Below are 13,973 nucleotides of genomic sequence, written 5' to 3'. Positions count from 1 at the left end.
GAAATCTAAACCCCCTAAGTAAGTATATAATACTATTACTAATACTAAGTATATCCTCTCTTCCTCTACTTCTATAAAGTCTAGCTAATCTTCTACTCCTACTAAGTAAGTAAGTCTCCCCTTTAATAATACTATTAGGATTACTATATCCTACCTAAGAGGAATTAATAATACTATAGGGAATACTACCCCTAGTAGTAGTTATACCCTTAATAGTAGTACTATATCTACTAGTTATACTATTAATAGTAGTACTATATTTACTAGTCACTCCTAACCGACTATTCTAAGTCTAAATTTAGGTACTAAAAGAACGTAAGTATTAATATAGACTTATAATTAAAAAACTAATATATAGACTAATCTACTATAGCTAAGACTAGTATATAATTATATAGTAAGTAGCTATATAGTAAGTAGTCTCCTAATAATAATTATCTCCCCTTCTATAAATACTAGGAAGCTTCTTATAATAATAGTATAGAAGAACTATTTATAGAGATATCACCCTATTAAATATCGTTTATAGAAAATATAAGTAGAAACTATATAAAGATTATAATATAGTAAGTTATCTTATATATAATACTAAAGATAACTATATAGTAATACTCACTATATTTATAACTATACTATCCTTAGGATACCTAGAACCATAGTACTACTAAGATAACCTCCCTCCTAAACCATAGATATAGAAGGATATACTTAACTACCTATTTTATAAAGGCTTCCTTACTATAGTAAGACTAGAAATCTAATTAATTAAGTAATATAGAACCTTTAAAGTTAAACCTTAACCTAGAGACTAGGTAATCTAGGTACTACTATTAACCTAGGTCTTTATATATAAATATAATAGTAACAGCTTTCTTATAAAACTAAAAGTAAGGATCTATATTTATAGTAACTTATAGAATATTAATTCTAATAAAAAGCATATAGCTATACTAGCGGCCTATATAGTATAAGTAGTCTTTATACTTATTATAGTATTTAATCTTAGTATAATCTAGATAGATACTATAAATATATTCCTAAATAGCAATCTTAATAATATGGTCTATACCTAAATACTAGAAGGATTTCGAAGTAGTAGTATATTATAGAAGCTTTATAAAGTACTCTATAGACTTAGAAAGTTACCTAGACTATAGTAGAAGGAAGTAACCTAGGTACTTAAAAAGCTAGGATTTATCTTTATTCTAGAAGATCCTTATCTCTTTATCTATAATAGAATAATTATCTTCTTCTATATTAATAATATTATTATTATTTACTACTAATCTTAGCTCTAAGAAGTACTTTAACTTAAAGAAGAACTAAAATAGTACTAGGAGCTTTATAAGATAGGGAAAGTAAGCTAGTTTCTTAGAATCTATATTCTCTAAGATACTATAAATTATAAACTATAGTTATACTAGGATTCTTATATCTTATTAATAGTAACTAAGTATAGACTTACTAGTAGTTATAAGTATAAAATACCACTTCCTATAAATAAAATAACTAAGTTCTTAGGGATTATAATAAAGGAGTAGATTTATAAGTATTAATAAAAGCTTAGCTTAGCCCTTTATCTAATAGTTATAACTTATCCTAATATAGTAAAGGTAGTAAATTATCTTACTAAATTCCTAATTAACCTAGGACCTAAGTATTATAAGATAGTTAATCGCTTAATCTAATATCTATATAATATATAATATCTAGCTCTTAAGTACTACCTATTATATAAATAACTAGTACTTTACTTCTCTAGTAATATATTATTCGGCGACTATTCTAATTAGAAAAGCTTAGAAGGCTTCCTTTATAAACTATTCGGTATAGTAATAGATTAGAAGGCTAGTAAGTAATATATAGTTATAATATTAATAACTAAGGCTAAGCTTCTTACTATCTCTAAGGCTAGAAAGTTAGTAATATAGTAGGAATAGCTACTCTATATAGTTAATCTTAACTACTAGACCAATCTTATTATTAATTATAATAACTAATAGATAGTTGATTTACTTACCTACGAATAACTATAATTATAAACTAAGCTTTACTATATCGATATCTATAACTATTAGCTATATTAAGAGGTTAATACTAGCTATATCTTAATCCAGTAGGTAGCTACTACTAATATATAGGTAGATAGGCTCACTAAGTTACTACTAGTATAATCCTACGAAAAGTTTATTCAGTCCTTAGGACTAGTAGATATCTAGGATCTGGTAGATAGATAGATAGCTTGATAATAGACGAGACGAATTTAGGAGCTATAATATAGCTTCTAGGGGGGTATATCGACCAGAAATAACGTACTTCCGTACGTTCCTTATATCTAGTAGTATATTAGTAGTCAGCAGCCACGTATAGCGATTATATAAACATATACCAAGATAGATCTCAGAGGAGAACCCTCCTTTTCACAATTACACTCATTTTACCCTTTGGTCCAGTATCCTACTGCTCGTACCATACAAAACAGCCTCTCTTTTATTCAACAATTAGTTCCAATATACCACTGCGTATACCACTATCTCTATTTCCCGATCCTCCATTACATACAGCATTCCCTTAGGCATTCTATACCTAGGGGTCTCACACTTATCTTAGTTATTTTGAATTGATGCACTCTTTCATCTTTGCAAGACCTGGCTCGTCACACCTTCTACTATATATGATTTTTAAAGGTAAAGTCTTTATCGAATCCTGGTTTAATAGCCTTCTAAGTAATTAGTATTTCGAAGTTAGTCCTAACGGCTGGACCTCTAATGAAATTAGACTTTACTAGTTAGAGAAGCTCTTTATTCCTACTACTTCTTTATATATAAAGGGGGGGTATCGGCTTTTAATACTTAATAGCCATAGAAGTCATTTAATACCTAAATTTAACAAAATTTGTGAGAAAAATAAGGTGATTCTAATCTATATACCAGCGCATTTATCTCATCTTTTACAACCTCTTAATATCGGCTGTTTTACTATATTAAAACGCGCGTATAGCCGGTTAGTTGAATCGAAAATATGGGTTAGGATAAATTATATCGATAAACTTAATTTCCTTAAAGCGTACCCCTTTACACAAATTGAAGCTTTTAAATCGGAGACTATTAAAAATAGCTTTAGAGTAGCTGGTTTAGTACCCTTTATACCCGACTGAGTGATTTTAAAGCTTAATATCTGGCTTCGAATACCTACCCCCCCCCCCCCCCCCCTAGCTAGGGGAGTGATTAGGACCTAAAAATACCTTCGAACTATATCTAATTATAAAAGTAAGCTGCATCAATTAAAGCACTACTTTGTATACAATCAAGAAGTCCCCCGAGCCCGCTTGATTCCGCTATCAACCAGGTTTTAAAGGTATACCAAATCACTATGCAATCCGCTGCATTTCTCGAGAAAGAAGTAAGCGAATTACGCGCTGCAAATGAGAAGCAGAAGCAAAAGCGTACTAGATCCCGAAGGCAGATACCCGCTGAAGAAGGCCTCTCAGTTTAAGAAGCTTCTTAATTGATTACTAAGGTAGTAGAAGCATTAGAAGTACCTCTATACCCCCCGCGCGGAAGCCCTTAATTAGGGTTAGAACCACGTCCACGGGCTGTAGCAAGGTATAGTGGGTATGGAAGAACCGGGCATAAAATTAACAGGTGTCCAGAAAGATAGTTGAATTTAGTTTAATTAATTTAATGGCGTTATGGTTGAGATAAATGTATTTAAAAACTAGATTATTGAATGGGGTGGCGGGTTGTATGTGGTGGCGGCTCGTATGTGAATTACGTTAGTTACATTACAGTTACATAATCCGCACCGCCACAGTTGAGCAAGGAAAATTAGTCAGTAATTATTGAGTGTAATGTAACGTACCATGTATGTTTTACTTTACATTATATTACAGCTCCTGAGTGATCTGCTAAGTATTTAATCTCTAGTTATCTCACGTAATCTGCGATTCCTCCAAACTTCTTAAGGATGGTATGTCAGCATAAGATAGCTTCCTGAAGAAAATGCTGCCCAAATCGAACCTCATAGCACTATCGAAACCAACATTTATCCTCAGTCATATGTTTAGAATGGGATTGCAATTTCTATGGTTAGCCTGTGGACAAAATTGATAAAAAAGCGGTAAGACCGATCTACGAGTTCGACATGATTACGTAGAAACTTGCTCATCCCAGGATGGCGATATGCACTCCCAGGATGGCGATATGCACTCCCAGGTGAGCAATATGCGCTCCCAGGAACCTCCCTGAGTACTGTCAGAGATCGAGCATATATAGTAGCTTGGGTGTTTGGTCGCTGACCAAACATTGTGCCTTTTTGGCCAGATAGCGTAGTGGTAAAACCCGAGCATCCATGAACCGTCACAAGTACATTAGCTTGTAGATAGGTGAGATAATACATGACTCACATGTTCGGGTGGCCAAAACTAGGGACGAAGAGACGGCAAAGAGCTGTAGTCCTGGCGCTCATGCATTATGGTCGAATGTCCTCGGTTCTATTAGAATCGCATCGACTTCAGGATCAGTAAAACTCCATATAGATCAGGCTAATATCGGAAAAAGGGGATGATCTGTGTTCGTCAGCATGGTTAAGTGGCCTCGAGTCGGCCCGTCCGTACCGCTTCTAAGTTTGGCGTCCACTTCTGATCATCAGAAGGCGGTTTTCCTCATAGGAAAAAGGATATGTTTCCTCGGTAGATGTTAATTGTAGCAGTTTCGTCCGGTGAGCAGTCCACTTCCGACATCGGAAGACCACGACTATCAAGGCTGGTAAGAGTGGAGTGTTTATCTTTAGCTTGCCTAACCTAAGAGTTGCGGTGCTTATTTACCATCGGGGCATGTCTGCAGGGAGCCAAAGAACCTCAATTGCAACCTAGTATCTTACAATATAATCAAGACCGCCTCTTACTTCGGAGGCCCAGATATTGAAAAAGAAAAATTTATACTAGTATTTTCAAATGCTATAAAACAGAACAAAAGAAATATGTGCCGTCAAGGCGTATAGCATGTAAATGTCACAAATTTTATCACCTTCCGCCTGGCCACGCCTCAACCTCACCACCAAGGAAATTGCCCAGAGGCCTTCATCGAATCAATCACTGCATCTCGATAGATAGCCATACCAGGAGTTTGTGGGTGGAACATCTTGATTGTTCTTGTAGGAAGATACCAGGAGATTTCCTGGACACTGAGATCTCCATTTGCCAAGGCCTTATTTGCACGATCTAGTCGCTGGGTCTCGGGGCCATTCGGGTCGTGTGCTACTGTCTCTGCAACATGACACATCGCTTTAGCATATGGATCTAGGTCAGTGCCGAGGGACTCGCGGCAAGTCGCAGCATCTGGCAGCTTAATAGATCCCTGATCTACGAGTGCTTAAAGTTCATCCGCCTCGGTCACACTCTATAGTAAATCGTTAGTCCATTTTCCTAGAATGCAGATCAGGGACCAATGTTTTGGGAAGTCATACCAGGCCCGCCATAGTAATATCATTTGTACCTTGGTCATTCCAGCCAGTAAGAAAAAAGAAACTATTTCCGTTGGGATCAGGTTCACGAACATCTGCTTCGCACCATCGATGACTATCAAAGTGAGACTGCATGTCAATATAGTGGATCCGTTTAGAACTAAGCTCGTTGTTGGCGGCCGCGATGGTAGCTGAGATAAGATCATTCAGCGCGCCAACTAGGTTGTTAAGTTCTTTGCGCAAATCACGAGTCAAATAAACGTATTTATCGGGGTTTTGCTTCTCCTCCCATACAGATCCCTAATAGTAGAAGGTTGTATGGTCGCAATCTTCGGTATCGTGATTGAAGAAACCCACATAGCCCGGAACGTGAAGATGGAAATTATCATTTGCACCATTGACTATACGCTTGTACGCGCTCCTTAACTTTGCTCCAAGCCTACCATCGCCGGAATTATAAATGTAATCCAGTGCCTTCGATTCGGCCTCCAAGCAACTCTTTCGATAAGTGTCGATGTCATACCACCCCGATGTAATGATATAGTTCCTGACTAAGTCGCTAAATCCCACATCGTTTCCTCCCATCGTCAGGGTGCCGATGTTGGTGGACTTGGGATCATTGTGAAGCCAAGTGTCAATTTGACCATTAAGTCCGACCGTAGTATCTCCTGAGCACGCATGACTTTCGTAAGTCAGCTTCTCGGCGTCAAGCCAAGTATCAATTAGCTTGCCGTAGTTATTGCTTCCAATACAGCAACGACCTTATTTATCCGTGCCAGAAGTCGTAGTGCCCGTCCCCATTCCTGCAGCATACGAGTCTCCAAAATAGGCATAGCGATTAATGCCCAAAATAGGAGACTTATCAATTTGGATATAATCATAGTTGGGACAGCTGTCAGAACCAGCTGCATTAGTCGATAGAGGTGGAGTTGGAATAGTTTTATGGCAATGGGCGCTAAAGTAGAGACCTGCGGCAACCAAGGCGTAGGAATCCGCATTATTTTTTGAAAGCTTTGCGTTACATACTGATTCAGAATGAAAGTTATCACCAATCTCCGGGCCACACAGTGCTTTTCCCCTAAGTGTATCTCTTTGCCCGTATAGCCAATATAATCGGTCGTGTTTGCCCAGTGCTAGATCACGACTGGCCTCATAGCCATATACGTAATTAAGAGACCTTTTAATAAATCCGTCAGTCACCAGTGTATATAGAATAGTGAAGGTAGATCCATATAAACGTTGAACTTACGGTTACCTACCCCGAATTTGCCCAGTCATGGCATAGCTGGTATATGAACTCTCGTGCAAAAGAACGGCCGCCCTAGAGTAATAGGCCTCTCGAACAGACATTGAACCACACTCCTTCTCTCTCTCTTCAGTACTTTTGATATATTTGTGATTAAGGAAAGCATCACAGATATTCATAATACCTTTGGTACTCATCGCCGCGATATTCATGTCACCCTTTTAGCTGGGCTGACAGGACTCCCTCTTATTATTACAGGTAACTTCGAAATGGTACCCCCCATTTCCCCCAATCATTTCTGAAATCCTTCCATATACCTCAGAAGCATATGAAGGATCACGGTTTTCAGCAGCGAAGAAAGTGTTGAAATATCTATCTTTTTAAATGTGCAACTGTGCCTCTCGTGCCATCGAGCAGGCTTTGGTGAATTCCTTATACAATTCCTGCACTTACTTTCTCGAGCAGGAGCCATCTTTATAATGAATAATCACGCCGTCTTCTTGAGGTAGGATAGGTAGATCTGGATCTTCAATAGGGCCATTATCACCGACATGATTCTTTCCAGTGCAGCCATTGTACCAGGTTTTCGCTGTGTTTTTTGTGGAGTGTATGATGGCGTGCATATCAGCAAGTCCATCACCGTTCAAATCAGGAAAGTAAGTGTAAGATCCTTCCACTGCTCCTTGAAATTTTACTCCAACGTTCAGTCACCAGAAACGTGAGCCACCAATGTCTTTTCTTCCACAATTATACCAAACCGTGCCGTCGCCATTGAACTTATTGGTATGGATCATATCAGCGCGGCCATCCCCGTTCACGTCAGCCCAGTGTAGATTAGCCTAGTCTTTACCTTCTATAAATTTAATCTGGTCTATATACTCCCATGATCCATCTTCGTTATGAACATATCCTGAAACACGACCATCTTTCTCAACACAGAGGTAGTTAGACATACTACTGCCCGTAATATCTGCTAGATAAACTGGCCGGTCGAAAAACCCAACTCCCCCTTTCTCTAAGCATTTAAGGTCTGGGGCGGGATTTGCGTCATATTTCCAGTTAAAATCACCGGTTTTCTTAATGTTATTCCGCCACAGATAAGGCTTATTGTTATTTTTAGGGTCTGTCCAAATAATATCATATACACCATCTCCATCCCAGTCGACAAGATGAAGGTCCCGACGATCTAAGTCCATACCGATGGAAAGTTTTGCAGGATCAAAAATGACATAATTGGCCCCCCAATAGCTCGATAAAGAGTCTGAAAAGTCATTCATTCCTTTGTTGGGGTAGATACGCATATCACCTTTAGAAAGGATCCAAACATAGTCCATACGACCGTCGACGTGGCCCATCATATTGCAGTACCGATTTCTATCTGCTATATCTTTTACCCCTTAGTTACTAAGAAGCACAAGGTAGAAGCAAAGCCAGAAACAAGGATACTCACACTTGATTTTCGTGGCTCCGGATCCGACGTTCTTGAATATATAGAAATAGTAATCGTATCTATCTCCATCGTCTGCCTCTTTTCTCTCAACGAAAATATAGTCCTGACGACCGAGAAGTCCAAAATCCTGTGGCTCCCCATATATTCGAGTAAAGAAAATGTGGCTGCGTAGACTAGACTTGCCAAAGGATGACATTCCTAGATGAGTGGGCCCAGAGCTCTTGCCTTTCTGAAATCCTTGACGCCAAACTATGTTTAGCCCATCCCCCTCCTTGCCCTTGATACAGCTTCGGGAATTCGTGTAGGTAGTGGTTGTACCATCTTCGTCAACCCAGAGCCAATCATCACAGCCCTAGACCAGACAAATATTAGTACCGACATATTAAGAATGAAAACCCTTTACTCACGTCGCCATTGATATCCTCAAATCGCATACCCGCGATATCGCCCATGCCCTTGCCCGTAAATCTCTTACCAAGTGGTTACCAATACTTTAGAACGTCATCTGTTCAGATATATCAGCACCATAGGTATCGACCGGGAAACTCTCGATGCAACGCACCAATCCATCCGTTTCGCCAGCATTCGATATCACCGTTATCAGCGATAATACAATAATCTGCTCTTCTATCTCCGTCGATATCACCTAGTCGTATATGCGCTTGATCACCTTCACTATCTTTCCATTTTCCAATGCGTGTAAATGTTGGCGCTTTCCACTTCGTGCCATCACCATTATTTACACTAGCATAGGCTGTTCCGTCCTTAGCAATACAGACAAAGTCGTCCAGCCCGTCACCTGTCAAGATTAGATTTCGGCTTTCATGTTGAATTTTCATTGAATCTTACCGTTAATATCAATAAATTGAACGCCCCTCGGGATGCAGTCGTCATACACATCGAAGTTATGCTCTTTCTGTAGTTAGAACAAAGGATCATTTCCTTCTCCGAGATTTGAATAAAGATGATAGACTGTTTTATCGAACTGCTTTTCATAGATCACAAGCTCATCTTTAGCAGGGGTGATAAGACGAGCAAAGAAAATCTTCTCAATCAAATCATCTTTTGGATCCCAAAACGACGTTTGAACACCTTTGCTTTCGCTCGCATGGTGGTAAATCCCGTCATCTTCACCACTTGCCCGCTGCGTAAGACCACCGGCGTAGATGCCATCGCCAAATGATTTTTCGCAAGAGCCTCCGCCTGCTGAAGCACTAGTGACTGCGGCATCGTGAATGAGATCATTACTGTATGCCTTGTCAATTGCATCATACCAAATTGCGGCCATCTTTGCATATCCATAGTCATTTGGGTGCGTATCATCCACGCCGCCATTTTCAGCTGTGAAATCATCCGGCCAGACCATCCAGCCATGAACGGGGTCTGGGGCGGGAGGGTCCATGTCTGCTAGGGCAATATTGACTCCCTCATCTGCCATTGATTTCACTAGGTCGCGGTATTGTTGATTCACATTATCTCGATGCGCAGCTGCTTGCTTTTGGGCAGATGGAATCAATGTAGATAACGGTTGCCACTCCGTGCAAGAAAATGCGGAGCAGAGTGCGGAGATACCCAAAGTGGAAATGTCAGCATCAAATCTCTAGTGACACCTACCGGTTGGAAAAGTGAAAAAGCTATAAAGTCGTTGACAATTCCTTGACAGGTAACACATTTCTATTAGTACTGTCATCGGTCTCGCTACACATCCTCTCGCTACAAAACGTCCCGCCGAAAAGCCCATCGAATATGAATTGTCCAAACCAAAATTGCAAAAAAGGCAACGTGACCGGGAGAAATAACTGCGAGTTCTGCGGTACCGAACTCCCTGGATCGATGTATGAGATTATTTTAGATATGGTACGTCTCAATAATATCGCGGACGAGCTTCAAATTCCAATTCCAATCTCACAAATACTAGATGGCTGCCATCACTTATGAGCAGGCTCATATGAAGCAACTGTAAAGAAAGAAGATATCTTAAAGTCTCCGTTTTGCCCAAGACAATGCCAATGATTACTGTTACTATGAACAATTTGTGGAACAAAGCGATGGCTCTCTTCGATTCTTATGCTTCCTTCTCTAGCAAGCCCAAACCACATTCCTTTAGCAGCGCCAATCCTCTCTCATTCAACTTAGGATAGTTGCGCAATGCAAAGAAATCCAACCAAAAATTGCGGGCCTCAGTATGATCCGGTAGATGTGTGCGAAGCAAGTCTTTCCATTCTTTATCATCTTGCCCCAGGCCAATTCCCGCACAAGTGAATTCCCACCAAACAGGGAAAAAGGCCGAAGATTCCCAGTCCAGAATCCCTGCCAGGTTACCATTCTCGACAATGATATTGACGTTGGTCAGGTCGCTGTGAGTAAAGGTATAGGGAGCCGCAGCTGGCATCCGCTGACGCAATTTCGAACGAACTTGCTCCGGCACTTGAGCCAAGGCCAACGACATCTCAGCCCATAATTCATCGTCAGATGAAAACGGCCCGTGCCCAATGCCATAGCCAGTCGGAAAAAGAAAGGCTGAGTAGATTGGCTGTCCGCCGATGCTTTCTAGTCGGTCTGAGCGAAGCTCACGAAGCTGCATCAAGTAATCAGCGGTCTGTTTTGCGACGCGCTCTTTATCGTCCGATGTCATCTTTGGCCAAATTTCACTCAATGGTTGACCTCGAATCCGTCTAGTAAGGAGAAAACATGCCCCGTCGTCTTCTTGCCATTCTTCAACAATTTGGGGTATAGGAATTGAGGTCCTTGACGCCAAAAACGTGATATTGGGGACCTCAAAGTTTGGTGGCTCGGTAGACCGTTCTTTCAGGATCAAGTTGGAGCCCAAAGACCATACCCCTCGATTGCTGACCCCGTAGAAGAGGTTCACGTGACTCTGGTAACGACATGCGTCTTGACGTGTTTGGGACCAGCTACACGCTGAACAGGTATTTTCGGTGGTCATTTGGTAAAGAATCGATTTTTTTTGAAGGGATGTCGGATTTTGGAGTCAGGAGCATCAAAGGCTTTTATAATGAGGGACGGGGCGATCGGCGCGACAAAGTCATGGTAAAACATGTATCATATAGGATAATCATTGATCCGTAGAATGTCCTCGAGTCGACACAAAAGGCCAACGAGTTGTTGCCTGGGGGTACTGGGGCACCGGTCGCATCGGGCTAGCTGCATTGTCCCGTGACAGTTCGTTTTCCGTCGCAGGCGGTGGAAGACCCCTTGGATGTTAGGATCAATTTTGTGTCGCTCGTTTATCTGCTGATACTACTCCCGACAAGCGATGGAGGAAACAATCGTCGAGCTATGGCGTCAGCTTGAGGAAGAGAGACAGGCACGAGAATAAGAACGGAGGGCGCGAGAAGAGCCAGAGCAGCGCAACACACTATTTCGCCTTCTCGATCGCCGCCACCACTCTTTATCTCAAGCGGTTCGAGTTGAGACGTATGCGACCCTCACGGCCCAGGGCGACGCGTCTGCCCCTATTAACCGACTCTATCCCAAGCGCATTGTTCCTTGGCTTGACTTCCCCCGACTCCAAGAGCAACTTTGGGTCACATGCCAACTATGGAAATCCATTTCTTTAAACTGAAATTCCAGGCAGGGGATCAGCATTTGACCCTTGCCGTTAACAATACAACTTCGCAGAGCGAGCACTTCCAGGGCACGATTCCAGCAATATTTTCAGAGAGCGTTTCTTGGGCCTATCTACGTTCTAGACCCATGAGATAATTTATCGCTATCTGTGCTCCGCGTACGCAATAGCCCATACTAACAGACATCTCATCAGGAATGTCGACGAACTGTCCGATCATGGCCATATTCTTCATTCCGTCTGGAATGACTGCAGGCCTGTCGTAATTGTCCCGCCGCAACAGAGGCGCCGACTTACGAGGCATCACACAGGGGATGGTGATCGAGTCCTGGAGTATCTCGCTCGGGAATTGGAGGTGGTGCAAAATCTCAGTCATAATTTCCTTGCCGGAGCACTTGAGCATTGGCTTCCTGACATGGTCCCCTTCTTTCTCTGGGAATGCCGCGTAGCCCCAGAACACCTGCACGTCGACCGGCTGGTCAGAAAACATGGGCTGTTGCGGCAGGTAGAGGTTTAGCAACCAGTTGCTGTTTTGAAGAGTGACAAATGTCCCAGTGCCCGGCTCGTCACCTGTCAGCTGGATGAAACTCTCAAAGAATCGCGTATTTTTGAGCGTCACAGTGAATGACTCTTGTCGGGATTCACACATACGAGTGCAAAAGTTATATGCGTTGCCAAATTTCGAATCTTTTGTCGACAGCCCTAGCCACAAGAGCCAGTTCTCGTCCAGGTCCTGATCGATCTCTATCAACTCAAGTGATGGTGGGGAGTTGTTCGTCCCGGTAGTTGCGCCAGACATCACTGAGCCTGCCGATACGACGACAATATCCTGCTGCCCGACTTCAATTCTTCTCTCCGTTTCATTGTCCTTGACAGCGCAGATGGTGGACACCTGTTGGTGTGATGGCTCGATACCGATATCCGTCACAGTCGTGCGAAAACGAAAGTCAACGCCACGAGACACCAGGAAATGAGCTACTGGTTCGATAATAGCCTCGTGGGGGTTGTAGCGACCGACGTCGAGCTGGCGCGGATGATCTAATTTGTGGGTATCTTTCATGAACCCCTGTACATATCGACGGAATTCCACGAGGCTGTGCCATGGCTGGAAACCGAACCTATTATCAGGGACATCGTCAGTTTAGTGATTGGTAGATTCTTCCATCTATCAACGATACATACGTTGTCGCTAATAACAGCCAGTACTTGCTCTCGAAAAAGCCTTTGTGGAAATAATCACTAATACGAGATCGCGATAGAGTCTTCTCCGATTTGAAACCCAGCGTGACCAGATCCATGTGGTCTCTTAGTCCCAGCCCAATGTTTTTACCGTTTTGCTGTTCCATGCAGGAAGGTTTTCGGACGAGAAATCTTGTATGGGGGGTTTTGCCAGGTGGTTGTGAGTGGTTGAATTCAATCATTTCGTCTAGGACGGTCTTATTTGGGTCCGTCTTCGAGGGTACCAGCGAAAAAAGCCGCTCCATGCAACTATCATTGAGGGATGGCATGGAACCAGCCTGGTAGTGATAACCATTGACTGAATCGCCAGAGGTGACAGAGTCCCCTCCAGCAAACTCCAATCGTTCGAGGATATGGATCCGTGAGGGTGGAACACTAGCCTCTTGAATGAGATGTACTGCCGCTGTTAGAGAGGCGATCCCACTGCCAAGGATCCAGGCGTCCAGATTGTTTGGATCCCGTTTCTCTGATAGTTGGTTCATGGCGATGTTAGGAATGGTTGCATTGGATTTGCATGAATGACAGAACAAACATGTTGCACCAGGAACCAACGGTTTAAAAGCCCTTGATGGTCCAAGGCGTGTTGTTGTAGATGATGTCATTTAGACTTGCGAAGTCCTTCCTCTTCACGCTGGGATGTGCGTTGGCCGAAGCGGCCGCTCAGTACCCATGGTCCACGGATCGATCCAACGTTTTGAGGTGGCCAGGCCTCAATGGGTGACCTTATTTCAATTGATATCACGAATATAAGTTAGTCGTGTGCAAGTCAATTTATTGACGTCATACTCTCACCACCGTCGTTTCTGTGTCTTCAGCTTGCGATTTCGGAACATTCTAATCTTTTCGTAACAATCAAAGGTCAATATTTTTGCAATTAACTAAATCAATTGTTAATCTGATTATTCTTCAGGTTGTTTGGTCTAATCGGAAAGACTAAGCCCTTGGGTCCGAAGCCCAACTCTCTCTGCACGAGTGTGGGAAATGTG

At 41.9% G+C, this 13,973-nt stretch overlaps 3 protein-coding genes across 3 annotated transcripts; all 3 read right to left on the bottom strand.

Moving 5' to 3' along the window:
• Positions 1–5,372: 5,372 nt before the first annotated feature.
• On the bottom strand, positions 5,373–9,597 carry N7518_005799 (SGNH/GDSL hydrolase family protein; the record flags this gene model as incomplete). Its single annotated transcript, XM_057186726.1, has 12 exons — positions 5,373–5,399; positions 5,467–5,763; positions 5,821–6,205; positions 6,278–6,355; positions 7,163–7,385; positions 7,665–8,096; positions 8,160–8,511; positions 8,567–8,629; positions 8,722–8,786; positions 8,830–8,958; positions 9,009–9,075; positions 9,133–9,597. 12 exons carry the CDS (start codon positions 9,595–9,597, stop codon positions 5,373–5,375), a joined length of 2,583 nt encoding a protein of 860 aa, XP_057043496.1.
• Positions 9,598–10,224: 627 nt separating this feature from the next.
• N7518_005798 (uncharacterized protein) lies at positions 10,225–10,794 on the bottom strand (the record flags this gene model as incomplete). The annotated part of the gene is made up of 1 exon (XM_057186725.1): positions 10,225–10,794. One exon carries the CDS (start codon positions 10,792–10,794, stop codon positions 10,225–10,227), a length of 570 nt encoding a protein of 189 aa, XP_057043495.1.
• Positions 10,795–11,857: 1,063 nt separating this feature from the next.
• On the bottom strand, positions 11,858–13,469 carry N7518_005797 (oleate hydratase; the record flags this gene model as incomplete). The annotated part of the gene is made up of 2 exons (XM_057186724.1): positions 11,858–12,866; positions 12,931–13,469. 2 exons carry the CDS (start codon positions 13,467–13,469, stop codon positions 11,858–11,860), a joined length of 1,548 nt encoding a protein of 515 aa, XP_057043494.1.
• Positions 13,470–13,973: the final 504 nt, after the last annotated feature.

Source organism: Penicillium psychrosexuale (assembly GCF_028828465.1).
Source record: "Penicillium psychrosexuale strain IBT 29551 chromosome Unknown utg000003l, whole genome shotgun sequence".
Classification (NCBI taxonomy): domain Eukaryota; kingdom Fungi; phylum Ascomycota; class Eurotiomycetes; order Eurotiales; family Aspergillaceae; genus Penicillium; species Penicillium psychrosexuale.
This window is presented reverse-complemented; position numbering and strand designations above follow the sequence as displayed.